This window comes from Varanus komodoensis, unplaced genomic scaffold (assembly GCF_004798865.1).
Source record: "Varanus komodoensis strain SLA01 unplaced genomic scaffold, ASM479886v1 scaffold1, whole genome shotgun sequence".
Classification (NCBI taxonomy): Eukaryota; Metazoa; Chordata; class Lepidosauria; order Squamata; family Varanidae; genus Varanus; species Varanus komodoensis.
This window is the reverse complement of record NW_025335268.1, coordinates 58,826,942-58,839,789: the sequence shown is the minus strand read 5'-3', so window position 1 is coordinate 58,839,789 and position 12,848 is coordinate 58,826,942. Positions and strand designations below refer to the sequence as shown.

At 46.6% G+C, this 12,848-nt stretch overlaps 1 protein-coding gene across 1 annotated transcript; it reads right to left on the bottom strand.

Moving 5' to 3' along the window:
* Positions 1-404: 404 nt before the first annotated feature.
* Positions 405-4,545, bottom strand: CD24 (CD24 molecule). Its single transcript, XM_044427044.1, has 2 exons — positions 4,454-4,545; positions 405-650 (listed from the first exon to the last, which is right to left on the bottom strand). The coding sequence occupies exons 1-2, from the start codon at positions 4,520-4,522 to the stop codon at positions 480-482; spliced, it is 240 nt and encodes a 79-aa protein (XP_044282979.1). The 5' UTR covers positions 4,523-4,545; the 3' UTR covers positions 405-479.
* Positions 4,546-12,848: the final 8,303 nt, after the last annotated feature.

Genomic DNA, 12,848 nt, shown 5'->3' with positions numbered 1-12,848 from the left:
GATGGAACTCTTTTTTTGGATACATCCTTACATGTGGAATTGCACAGAAACCACTTCAGAGCCATTTTTAGTGGTTTTTGTAAGAGTAGAGGCTGACCTTCATTTTTGTTCCAATTAGGGTCTTTATTTTGCATAGCTTCATGAAATCTCTCCTGCATCTTCCATGGCAGACATTATCCATGGCTAGTCAAGTTGTACGTCTTGTTGCTGGCTTTCCTATTCCAGCCATTGAATAGTGGAGCCCACTTGCTGCCTTCTAGCTCTTGGTGGACAAACAGGTTTTCAGGGAAGATAGCTTTGGATACTCTTAGAAAACTCTGGGTCAGATTGAGATCAGGAATTGAACTGTAGCATAAACTGTGCTGGACTGTGGCAGGCATTCTGTGGTTCTCTCTCATGCTGGGATACGAAGGTCTAGCCATCTCAGATGGTTCAGAGAACTGGGTAGGGGATGGTGGTAGTTTCCCAGCCAGGGTGTCTTAACAAACGTAGAGGAGAGAGATGGAGAGAATGAAGAGGCCGGTAGTTGACTGAAGGGTGTTTCCATGTGACTTGGGAGTGGTACTGTTCAGTGTGCTAAGTGGCACAGAAGTCAAACTTGAATTATTGTTCGAGGGGGATGCAGTGGTTGTTCCATTATCGCCACCTGTCTAAATATGCATAAAAAGAGATGATCAAATACCAATAGCCACTTTTCAGCTTGTGTTCTGCCTTTAAACATTTATGATGTACTACACACTATGACACGCATACACATGCACACACGCTATATTCATTAATATTTCTGTTCAGTCGTTTCTAAAGGGCAATTGCTTTCCTACAGCCTAGTTACCCTTCAAATGTGTATCATGGAAAGAGATACACTGCCTCTCTTAGAAGATCAGTCCTTTAATGATGCATCCCTATACATACTTAACTCACAACTGAGCCCCACTGGGTTCGGTGGAGTTTACTCCTCAGGAACTGGAAACTGGACTGCACTCGTGTATGTTCATGCATGCAAACCAGAATTTAAGTGACACGTCTGAGATGAGTCAGGAAATAAACATGAAAGGGCTCCATGAAATCTACATGTATCAATAGATACAAAATAGCAAGGTAACAAGACCCCGCTACTGGTTTACCCATTCTAATATTAACAATGTATTTACAACCAGGTCATCATAATTCTTACAACAGAGTTGAAAGTAAACTGAGAGTCTTTTCCACCACCAAATACTTCACCAGAAAACTTCATATAAAGTAGAGGTGGCCAAACCAAGGCTCAGGAGCTGCATGCAGCTCTGAGTTTATTTTGCAGCTCACCACTCAGGGGGCCAACAGGCATCTGCTCACTATCATATTCCCTCCCCCAAATTATATTCCAAGGCTGCTATTCCAGAAAACATTCAGCCTAGCTAAGCCCTGGATTATGACTAGTTTACCCACCGCTATCAGCTTTAATGTCTCCTCCTACTCGTCTTGCATTTCTGCCTAGTTATCGTGGTAATTTAATGTCAGCAACTGTGAACATTTTCTTAAAGTGGGCTAGATGTGGAGAACTCACTATGGTTGTAACCGGCAATTTATTGGTTACAAGACTGAAACCAAGATCTTTTTTTCCTCTGTAGGTATCACTGGGTAAGGCTAGGAATAGAATGATACTTTTTAGCAGTTCAAAGTCTTTGGGAAAAGCTTTGCTTTCTATAGAGACCTTGTAACCATTTGTCCAAGAGGTTTCAGTCCCCTCCACACCCCCAATTTAAAAAACCTGTTCAGCCAGTGTTTCCACACCACTTTCAGAGTGGTCTGTCTCTCCCCAGCCTAATGCTACCCAGCTTCTTTTCCCAAGTTCTTTTGTGTTACAAGCCAAAGACTGTTAGAAAGAGAAAGTCAGAGAAACGGTAGCCTCTCCTTCTACCCAAAGTTATAGTCAGAGATTCTTCATACTGTATTTTGTCTGGCTGGCAATGTTGTAAGATACTACTTGCACTGCATATACTGATACACTGAATCTGAGCACACAGTTTAATACCAAGAGCAGTTCTAGAATCAAGATGCCATGTCTGTTCGTAAGGCGGGGAAATTAGGATGTAGTTTTAGTTGCTGGATCCTGGAAAATTGAAGCTTCTGTAGTAAGAAGCAGTAAGAGTTTGGTACTGTGAATTTCAGACATGTCATGTTCTTCCTAAATGATTCATACTAATTAGTATAAGCTCAATCGATTTTGCCCTGGCACTCTTCTCAACTTGAGACATATATATTAGTTTCAGCAGAGCTTTATCGAAGTGTGCATACCCAGGAACAGAGTTTAGCTCGTTGAGAAATACCACTACCCACTTGCTGGGTGACCATACCTATGCAGCAGCCACCTTCTGAAAACAAACAGCTTTTAACTGAAGTCAAAGCTGGAGTCCTGTACTGGCTTCTTTGCCTTTAAATTCAATGTGGCAGAAGCAGCCCATCTGCTGGATTACAATCTTTATCCCTATTCCTTAGTGTTGTGAATTTAAGCTTACAAGGCTAGTATACACCAATGTAGAGACTAAAATCGTTTGTTTCAGATACGTGACAACAGGATCCTGTTAACATCCATTCAGCTGCTGACTACAGAAAAATCTAAGCCACCAGCATACGTGGCATGTAGAATTACTGAACTCCAGCAGACTAGTTTCGTCACATTTTCACCTTCAGTGAAACCAATGAAACAGTTTCTAGAGATTTGGGTGCAACTGTTACAATTCCTAAAATTATGTTTGTGGTACCAGGTGGCTTATCTAAGTAAAAACCTCAAAGGGCAAACCTACAGGAGCCTTCCTCAATACGCCCCAGTTGGAATACAACTCCTATCATCCCCAACCAGCATACTATTTGGCTGTAGTGGCTAAGGGTGGTAGGAGTCATAGTACAATACTTTTGAAGGAACCTAGGGCTGGCCCTACAGCTTCAGAACAGATCCTTTCAAACCATACAAGTTGCTTCCCAAGGCTACTTCCGAAAAGCCTTGCCTGAATTTTACTTCATTCCACTCCGTTCTCATTGCTGCCTCATTGCTATTAACTCGCCCCCTGACCCACTTGCTAGTCCTTTGCCAAGCTTCCTTCTAGCTCTTCAACTTTTGCCTCCGAAGCTAATCGGCCACGGAAGGAAGGCAAGCGGATGACTTTTTTTTGCAGCTGGCTATTTAACATACTGACTAACCACAGCTTTTTCAAAAGAAGCAGAATGTGCTTAAACGGGCTGTCCCCAAAAACAGAACAGCATATTTGAATGCCATTTTGGGTGTGAGAGCATCAGGTGCAGGTATTATATACACATACCTAAAAATCGGTCTCCTTATCTAAACCACCAAGCTACGCTGCATTTTACCTATTGATAGTTATACCAAAACTCACGATGCGTGTCCTTAAACTTTTAAAGCAGCATCTAAAGACAGTTTACCAAAAATAAACTGGCCAAAATTATATACAGAAGCTTACTAGGAAGTAAGTTCCATTACATACAGTGGGACTTCATGCATATATGCCCAAGATCGCCCTCGGAGAGCGCAGCAACAGCCTGATGGAAACCGAAGGAAGGAGGCAGCCGCCCCTCCAGGTAAACGCAGAAACAAAACCGCATCCTTTTTCTACAGCTTGCTATGGTTTCCACAGAGGTCTTTCTCTGCCCGTTATTTAGACAATTGAGAGGTTCCTTTTCCAAGAAACTGAGATGCCTTCCTTCATTCACCAGACGGTAAGATACCATTTACTCAGAAAATTTACTTCGAGGGCTTCTCCACGGAGCGGGGGCTGCACAGAGCTCGTCGGTACCATTGGCTCTGTTCTGTATTTTACTAGTTTAAGGCGGGCAAAAAACTGCAGGCTTCCGTATTATCACAAAATCCTCAAGGTAAATGTTCGATCTCTCCACATTACCACGAAGTAGTTTGTGCAAACTGGACGCTTACCAGCCTCCTCGAAACGGCTTCAAGCAGCCACAATCCTATGCACTTACTTGGCAGTAAGTCCCAGTGAACGCAGGAGCGCTTACCTCCAAGTAGGCGTACATAGGATCGCGCGGTTGACGGTACGGCATTGCACCGTCCAGCTCTGTGTTATACAGAGATTTTTCGGCACCGCTAAAGCGACTGCTCGGGGGGCCGCCACGCCCACCCGGCACGGGCGCCGGCACCTCCAAGCCCGCGGGGGCGCGGGGATCTCAAGCAAAATGAGGCGCGCCAGCTCGCCGAGGCAGGCGAGGGAAGAGCGGCGCTCGACGCCCGGGGCAAGAGACGGGGAAGCCCGAGCTCGCCCCGGGCGCCTTTTCCGAGACAAAGCCAGGCGCGCAGAACGGCGGCCGGGCCGCTTCGACCGCCGCCGCCGCCGCCGCGCAGGGGCCCAGGGGCATTTCTGGGGGGCCCTACTCCCGGGGCGTCCAGGCGCGGGGGCTCCGCTCCAGGGGGCTGCGCAGCCCGCGCTCCGCCGGGGCTCACCTGCGTGGGAAAGAGGATGGCCAGGAGCAGCAGCCCCAAGCCGAGCCGCGTAGCCAGCGCCGTGCCCATGCCTCCGGTCGTGTGCGAGCGCCGCGCCTCGATCCCGTGCGCGCTGCTCGGCGGTGCAACGTGCGGCGGCGGCGGGCGCGGGCCTTTATGCGCGCCGGGCGGGGCGGGGCGACCCTCGCGACGTCGCCCCACTCACCGGCTCGGGCCCCGCCTCGCCGCGGGTGGGCAGGAGGGGGCGCGGCGCGGCGCCCCGCGCTTGCGGATTCCAGCACGGAGGGTGCGCGGGCCCGGACGGCGTGATGGAGGGGACGCGCGCTTCCTGACTGGGACGCTCTAGCCCCCTCTCAGGCGTGCGGGGCTGCTGGGGGATCACTGTTCAGTGGCAAGAAAGAAAGCACTCTGTATATGCTCAGGAATGGTTTGCACAAAGAATGTACAAGTGAACGGTGTTTTAACGGCACGGTGAGTTGAATAAAAAGGGAGTTTAAAACTTCTCTTGGCCCAGTAGTAAGACTCACAATTAAGAGCTCCAAGAAGCTATTTAGGCAAGGATTTTAGAATGAGTCCTTTGCTCTCCCAGGGTGCAGCTCTGGAAACAGAGGAAGTACTAAAAAAAAAAAAAAATGCTTCTGATCGTGTGATGAGTGCTTCTTTCTGTTGAGGCATACGAGGAGCTTCTAACAACACTAGATGTCTTAAAGCACAGCTTCTGAAGAGCTAAAGCCCTGGCACTGTAAGAAATAGAGTATTTATTACGGAAATCTTCCTCGGCAATTATTCCATCAGAAGCTGATGTAGAGGAGGTGACAGTCTCAGGGATGTGGAAGGGGGGGAACTCCCATTATTGACAGACTGCAGTTCCCATCATCATTAGCTAGGGCTGATAATTATACTACAACAACACCTGGAGAGCCACACGGTGCCCACCCCTGACAGCCCTTATTCTTGATTTTCTTGAGCAAGGGCTCTCCTCAGAAAGTAGAGAGCGGGATGGCCTGCCTGAAAGAAGCCGCCCTGTCTCAGTGATTGTGCCTTCCAGAGAGCCGCTTCAGGGAAAATTCTGCCGGATGACTCCAGAAGAAAAATGGCAGGATCGCTCTGCCATGGTGCACCGGCCATGCACCACAGGCTGATTTTGGAAATCAGTTGTGCATTTCCTCTCTCTTCTTGTACAATTACAGCCCTGCTCATGCTTTGGCTCGGATCCCTTACTGATCCCCACTTTCTCCCCTTCGTTTACAAGTCCAACTTTTCTTTCTACTTTCCTAGAGAGAAAGATTTCCAGAATTGTATTTGCTTTCCATTTGCTTGGAAATGCTGTCTAATGGGTTTCTGACCCAGGGCAAGGCAGCTACAGCTACAACCTCTATAGGAATAAGTAGGAGAAAAGAGCTGAAGAGGGGTAGGCAATTTAGCACCTTTCAGATTTTGCAGACTACAACTCCTAGAATCTCTGATCATTGGTCATGATAGCTGTGGCTTATGGAAGTGGCAGTCTAAACATCTGGAGGGCACTGGATTGGGGAATATTGGTATGGCATGAACCCAGTAGGCACTGGGTAGGCCTTGAACACAGTGGGTCCTTCTGAGTATGCAGTTATAAGATTGTATTGTAGATGACGAAACGTTGCTGTGTTCATGGCCTACACTTAGCAGATTCATTAAAAGCAATGGAAATTTACAGTCAATTTCAGTACACTGTGGACTGCATCCTCCAGTTGCTTTCCATAAATACTTTGGACTGCAAACCTATACCCAGCTTCTGGTAGGAAGTTCTACTGAACTTAATGGCACTTACCTGTGAGTACGCATCTATAGGACTGTGCTGTAAGTCTCTTTGAGGAAGTGTTTGTATATTTCAGTGTCCAATGGCAAAAAGAATTGCCACAGAAGTTAGACTGCCTTGCTTCATTTGCATTTGCCGAGAGCCACTATCCCTGGAGAACTAGTCTGGTGCAGTCCTGACCAGCAGTCCTGTAGACCTCATGAAGCTCATCAGAAACTCTGTATTTGCAGCCCAGGTTTTGCAGCAATGACTCCTGGGTCCTTCTGCATGCAAAGCTCAACCACTGCGCCTAGTGACTTCTCAGAAAAGTCCCACTAATTTTGTGAGGCAAATGTCTGATCCCATGTATATGCACAGGAATACAGCCACCGCCACAATAGCAATTGCCTTATTCCAGCAGATTAGTCTGGGCCAGGTGTAGCTGCCAGCAGAGGAGAGGTGTGCAATGGCATCAGGCCACCTTCTTCTATGCAGCTCATTTGCTGCCACAGCACTAGTGATGCCTGCTGGGGAACACCCAGTGCCAGTGCCTCAACCACATTATGCAGCGTCTGCCACTGGAGGACACTGCCTCTCTCTGCCTAATGATAGGGCCGGCCTTGAATGCCGCAACACGCATGCAAATGACTTACAAAGAAATATACAACTTGTCCAGCTACAACTGAAGGCAGTTCAAGAGCAAACTGGAGTCCACAAGTGTGCGTTGTTGGCTTGGTTTAGGTGGGTGTTGAGAATGGGTGTTGGAATAGCAATCTTTAACCTTCAGCTGGTTTCAGTTACAGGCCATGTGTTTGCATATGTTTGTGTGCTTCAATACACTCAATATATCTTATAGTTCCAACCTGAACATGTTTTGTGCTCCCTACATAATATTAACTCTCACAGCCTTCTAAGACCACGAAGTGGGCTCCAGGGGAATTCGACTGGGGAATATCATCCAGCTATTTCAGTTTTTATATTTGCATTTACATTTTATACCCGAAATGAGTATCACTGTGAAATGATTTCGTGTTCCAATCCTCCACTCCATCCATCAGTCATGATATGGTGCAGCGGAGATGCACAGCCTGTGGCCCTAGAGCCACATATAATCCTTGTCCTGATTTCAACAGCCCTCTGCACATGATCAGTTTGGACTTATGATGAGAACTGACGAGGGTGGGCAGTGAGGCGATTTCCTCGGGTGGCAGGCGCCAGGTAGTGTGGAAAGAGCAGGAGCATCCGCTGTGGCAAGTGGGATCTGCCTGTGCCTTGGCAACCTGCTAGGTGGCAAGCGGAAGAGAAAGGCCTATTGGAAAGGGAGAGAAAGAAAGGAGATGGTGGAAAGGAGGGAAGTGGGGTGAAATCTCTGCCTCGGGCAGGGAGTCCCAAGAAGGGTCAAGTTCTTCCCCCAGGAGAGCTGCATGGCTGAGCCCAGGGCTCCAGCAAGCCCTGCTGGAGGGTCAGTCCACCTGTGTCTAATGAAGGGGTCCACCTGAGAACACCAAACCGAATGTGAACGTGCTTCCAAGAAGTCTGTCATGAGCATTTCATTTCCTGAAATGAAATTGACCAGGAAGAGGAATGTGATTCCTGCTCAAGGGGGAAATGTTGTACGTAATAGTTTCCTGTGCCATAATGGGAATTTTAATTGACAGGAATACCTGGTAAGTTTCCATTTAGCAAAAGTAGAGGGAAAGGCCTAAAGCAATCTACAAGTGCTTGTTGGACTTATGTACTCACATGGAAGTAAGAAGATCAGGTTTGGGTTCAAGGCACAGAGAAAAGGGGGTGGATACTGCCCTGCACAGTGTTCCTAATTCCAATAACCCCCATATCTGCAACTGATTTTTCAAAAGAAAAGAATGCCATACATAGAATTGCAGTCTAGCATGTCATTTTGGCCTATGTTCTGCTCAGTCCATCAGAGATTCATTTGCTCATTCATTATAACATTTTACAAACACCATTCATCCTGACAGATATCAGGATGGTGTACATATATAGTTAAAATAATGCACAGTACACATACACCAAGATCCTGTCATCATCATCAAAACAAAGAAAGCAGCCAGTAAAATGGAGGAAGTCTACAAGTAAATATGCAGAACCTAGTTGTCTGAATGTTGAAACTGTCTGTCTGTCTGTCTGTCTGTAACATTTTTATGCCGCCCCATTCGCAAAAAGCCTCGGGGCGGCTTACACAACAAATAAACAATCATACAATTAACCTTAAAAATCCGGAGACATCTCAGCACAGATTTAAAAACCCAATAAATTCAATCAACAGTTATCAATTAAAATATTGTTTAAATAAAAAGGTCTTGGCCTGGCGCCAAAAAACAAATAACGATGGTGCCAAGTGGACCTCTCTGGGGAGCGCATTCCTTTTCAGCCAAAGGGCCAAATTCCATTGATGGGCATAACTGAAGGCAAAAGGGGCAAAGCCAATATTTCTAGAAATGCCATGCATATTTTAGTGTACATCTGCTGCTGCCAGTGTGGGCAGAAACTAGATCTCCAGATGTTTGGGACTTCAGCTCCTACCATTCCTGACCATTGGCCAGGTTGGAAAGAGCTTCTGGGAGCTGAAGACTACAGAGATTACCTTCTGGGGCAGGCAATACTGAGTTAGATGGAATGTTTGTCTGCTGTATAAAGTAGCTTGTGAGAGGCGGCTTCAGTGACTGCTACTGAAAGCCTTTGCTCCAATATTGTAACCACCCTTAAGATATATTAGGGAGCTTCAAGGGCCTTGCCCAGCAGAAAATCAGTCTTCTGGACATGGGCTCTGTGTCCAAAATGTGAGGGCCTGAGCATGAAGCCTCCCTGGGATTTTATCTCTGACCTATAATTCCTCTCCTACAATTATTCCATATATATCAAGGATAGCTGTGGTTACCCAGTGGGGAGGGCAAAGCACTTTGTCCAGCTTACAAAAATGCCTCAATGATCAGCTTGGAATCTTTGCTCTGAAAACTGTTTCTGGCAAGTCCTGGCTCAAAGGAAGTGGAAGCCAGCAATGGGGAAGGTTATCCTAGCCAAGGCCAACCCAGCTCTGCTTAGGACAGCCTTCACCTCAAGCCTCCAGATGGGCTGGGCTGAAATTCCCACCATCATCCAGGGAGGGTACCAGATTGGGGAAGGCTGGCAGGGTGCAATCCTATGCATATTTAAACACGGGGGGGGGGGAGCACTGCAATGCCCCACAACTGTCTCTGTCCAAACCAGCACAAGATGGCCCCCTTAAAGATTCTTCTCCTACTGGAGTTTTCCAGGCTGTTCAGCAGTATCAGCCCCCATTTTGTGTCTTCTGTTCAAGCTAGCTAACATTGTGCTACAAATGTTTGATGATGCTTATTTTTGAATCACTTTGTGAAACCACTGTAGAGACCCACCTCCCGCATAGAAGTTCAATAACTGGATAAACTGACAAATAGAATGTTGTCATCCCCGGATCAGCTGCATTCTCCTAGTTTTTGGATCACTAAAGTCATTTTCTTGACACTGTGCCACACAGAGCCACGCCATGTTTTCAAATGCACTCTTTTCCACTACTTTGGCTTGGCCCAGCCAGGGAGTGTGGTAAGTTAATGCAAAGTAGCAACTAATAACTTCCAGTTGTAATCAGTCCATTATTGGAGAGGAAGCCACATTGACCTCTATCATGCTGTTTTTCCTGTGATTCAGGATTTTGCACTCAACAGCACCTCATGTATTTTTCCAGCACATGCATTATCTCTGAAATGTTTCATTTGTTCGGTTCCTCTTGATTCCATTATTTCCAGGCTGGTACATGATGTCACACTCTTTGCCACACTCTCTGGGGTTACCCTAATGCCATTTTATTCACCGTGCTTCTTTCCATCAGGGTAGGTGACAACTGTGGGAGGCCTGAGGAGAGAAAATGTGGCACATGACACTAATTCTATTAGCTTCCCAGCTGAGGGATGCTGTAAGAGGAGAAACACAAGTTCAATGAGGATGGGGGAGGGGTGAGTGGGGATAAAAAGTCATGGACCCAGTTCGCCTTCTGGTGTGGCCGTTCGTTTATTCATGTGTCTCTGAGCTTGCTGCCCATCCCTTATTCTTCACAGTCTTGCTGCAGACTTTTGACAATGTCACTTACATTCAAAAGCAGCTAAGTAAAATTGGCAATGCTTGAAAATGGCCCAAACATTATTCATACAAAAAAGTAGATAAAAATATGTCTTGCTGGCCATGGGAAAATTGTGCAATACTGATGCTAAGAGAAAAAGATCAGATAATCAAGTTTTGTCTGCAAGGCTCAGCGCTCTTTCAGAACTCATAGGCAGGCCTTCCTCTACTGACAGTGGTGCGCCAGGGCAGGACTTCAGGGCAGAGGTTAAGGCGCTGCTCCAAAGAACGTACCGGAGAGCCCCAAATGCATCAAGGCTGGCTAAACACATTTTGATGTAGAGGCAGCTTGTGGTCTCCCTGACTGGCCTTCAACTCCCAACATCTCTCACTATTAGCAATGCTGGCTAGGGTTGATGGGAGCTGTAGGCCAAAACACCTGGAGGGCTACAAGTTCCTTGCCTTTGATAAGTGAAGTAACTGCCACCTAAAGAGCCCCTTGTAAGACCATTAAAGTTAGAATCTAGAATTATCTGACTGAAGCAAGCCCAATATTATCCCTTGCCTCTGAAATTCAAGGTTTAGACTGCCTGAAAACATGAAGGTTCCTTTCAGTTGCATGTGGGCAGAGAAGCACAATTTGCTGGCAATACTTTTGCATGATTACTCCCCTTAGCAGGGGAATAATCCCCTTAGACTATTCCCCTTAGACCATAATAACTACCAAGATAGTTGTTGCTGATAGCACAGATATTCTGATAGTACTAACTGTTTAACATAAGGAGTGTGATTTTTTAAAAATCTTTGTTCAGGGTATTTCCAGACAAGGCTTTCATAGTACCATTACTCTGAAGAAATCTATGCTAGAACCCATTCAGTTTATAATGGAATGAAGTCCACTATTTATGCAAAACGTATTTAATGCACTTCGGGCACATGCTAATAAATACAAAACATAAGCTTGTGTCACACACAAATGCAACTGCAGGAGAAGCTGGAGGATCTGGAAAGAAGGTATGTGTAGGAAAATAGCCTTTTTGTGTTTGCTTTTCTTTTTAAAACTTTATTAGCTATGTGAAGGTGCAAATGCGCTAAGAGCAAAGGTATTTTTAGAAGGGAGAAAATGACAGTTCCATCTGCCCCTACACAAAAGTCATGGAGAAGGAAAAGGGTGCTACTGCTTGCTTCTGTCCTTCAAGCCCCCATAGAATGAATCATAGAACAGCAGAGTTGGAAGGGACCAAGACGGCCACCAAGTCCAACCCCCTGCTGTTGCAGGACACCACGTTACACCATCCCACTCAGATGGCTGTCCAGTTTGTTTCTGAATGCCTCTAGTGTGACAGAACCCGTGTCCTACATTCTGGTACCAGCAAGAAGAGATCTTGACCTTCCTCTTTGTAACAGCCTCTGAGGTTCTTATAGAAGACAATGGGACCAGCAGGCACCCATTTCCTCCACCCAAACCAAGTGGACTTTCTCACGTGTTAGCTCCCTTGAAGTCAATGTACCAGTTTGCCCCACAATTTAACTTCCCTGGGATCTTTGCCTGAAGCTGTGGCCAGGCAATGTGTGAGGGGGTGTTTCTTCCTTCCCCTCAGTCTCCCTGCATTTGCAAATCAGAGAGAGAGAAAAGCTGTGTAGAAGTGGCAAGGGAGGCAGAAAAGCAACAGAAGGATCTCCATGAATTGCTGCCAAAGCCCAGCAAGACACTTCCTCTTTCTCCCTCCTGCCAGCCTACTGAAAACACGCCTCCTGGCTGCAGAGCGGTACCACAAGTTTAGCTGACGCTGATAGGCATGTATGTATACAGCAGGTCTCCCATATCCACAGGGATAGGTTCCAACCCCCCAGTGAATGCCTGAAACTGTCAATAGTAGCAAACACAATATACAGTCAAATCCCAACTTTCATGGGTTTAACTTTTGCAGATTAGATTATTCACGAGTTTACCCTCAATAATTAAATGGGAATTATTTAGAGTGTTGCAGCTGCCTGCACTGTGGAGGGGCGCAAAGGGGCAAGCGAGCGGGAGGAGATCCGCACCGGACGTGCTGTGTCTCTTCACAGACAGCTGTGTGGAAATGCTCCACTTCCTGTCCGCCACCGTGGCTGGTGTGCAACGGCAAGGGAGGGGTGGGTAGTGGCCTTGGGACCAGGCGTGCACTAGGGTTACAACATGGCACAGGACAAGCACCCACCCCCCACACCAAGTGGGCTGTGCTGTGGTGCTTCAGGTCTTGTTTTTGGATTTCAGACAACCACAGTCACGTGAAAACATGGCAAATGAAACAGTAGATATGGTGGGGGCTACTGTATACTGGGAGAAAACTGCAACATATGGAAAAGCCATGATATAGCAGGTATGAACAAATCCAGGATATATTGTCAGAAATAGAGTGAGGCATACAGGTTGTGTTGACTATCCTGCTTTCAGTCAGGTGTTATAGTTCCAATAAAAATGCCCAGGGTAAACTGCTCCACTGTCTCTGTCATGGAATTATATTGGGTTTCTGAATGTCT

Excerpts from the sequence above, each read along its gene's own strand:
- CD24 (XM_044427044.1), bottom strand. The coding sequence starts at position 4,522 with ATGGGCACGGCGCTGGCTACGCGGCTCGGCTTGGGGCTGCTGCTCCTG. Across the intron at positions 651-4,453 it reads CCATCCTCTTTCCCACGCAG|ACAGGTGGCGATAATGGAAC; the intron begins GTGAGCCCCGGC and ends ATGCATATTTAG.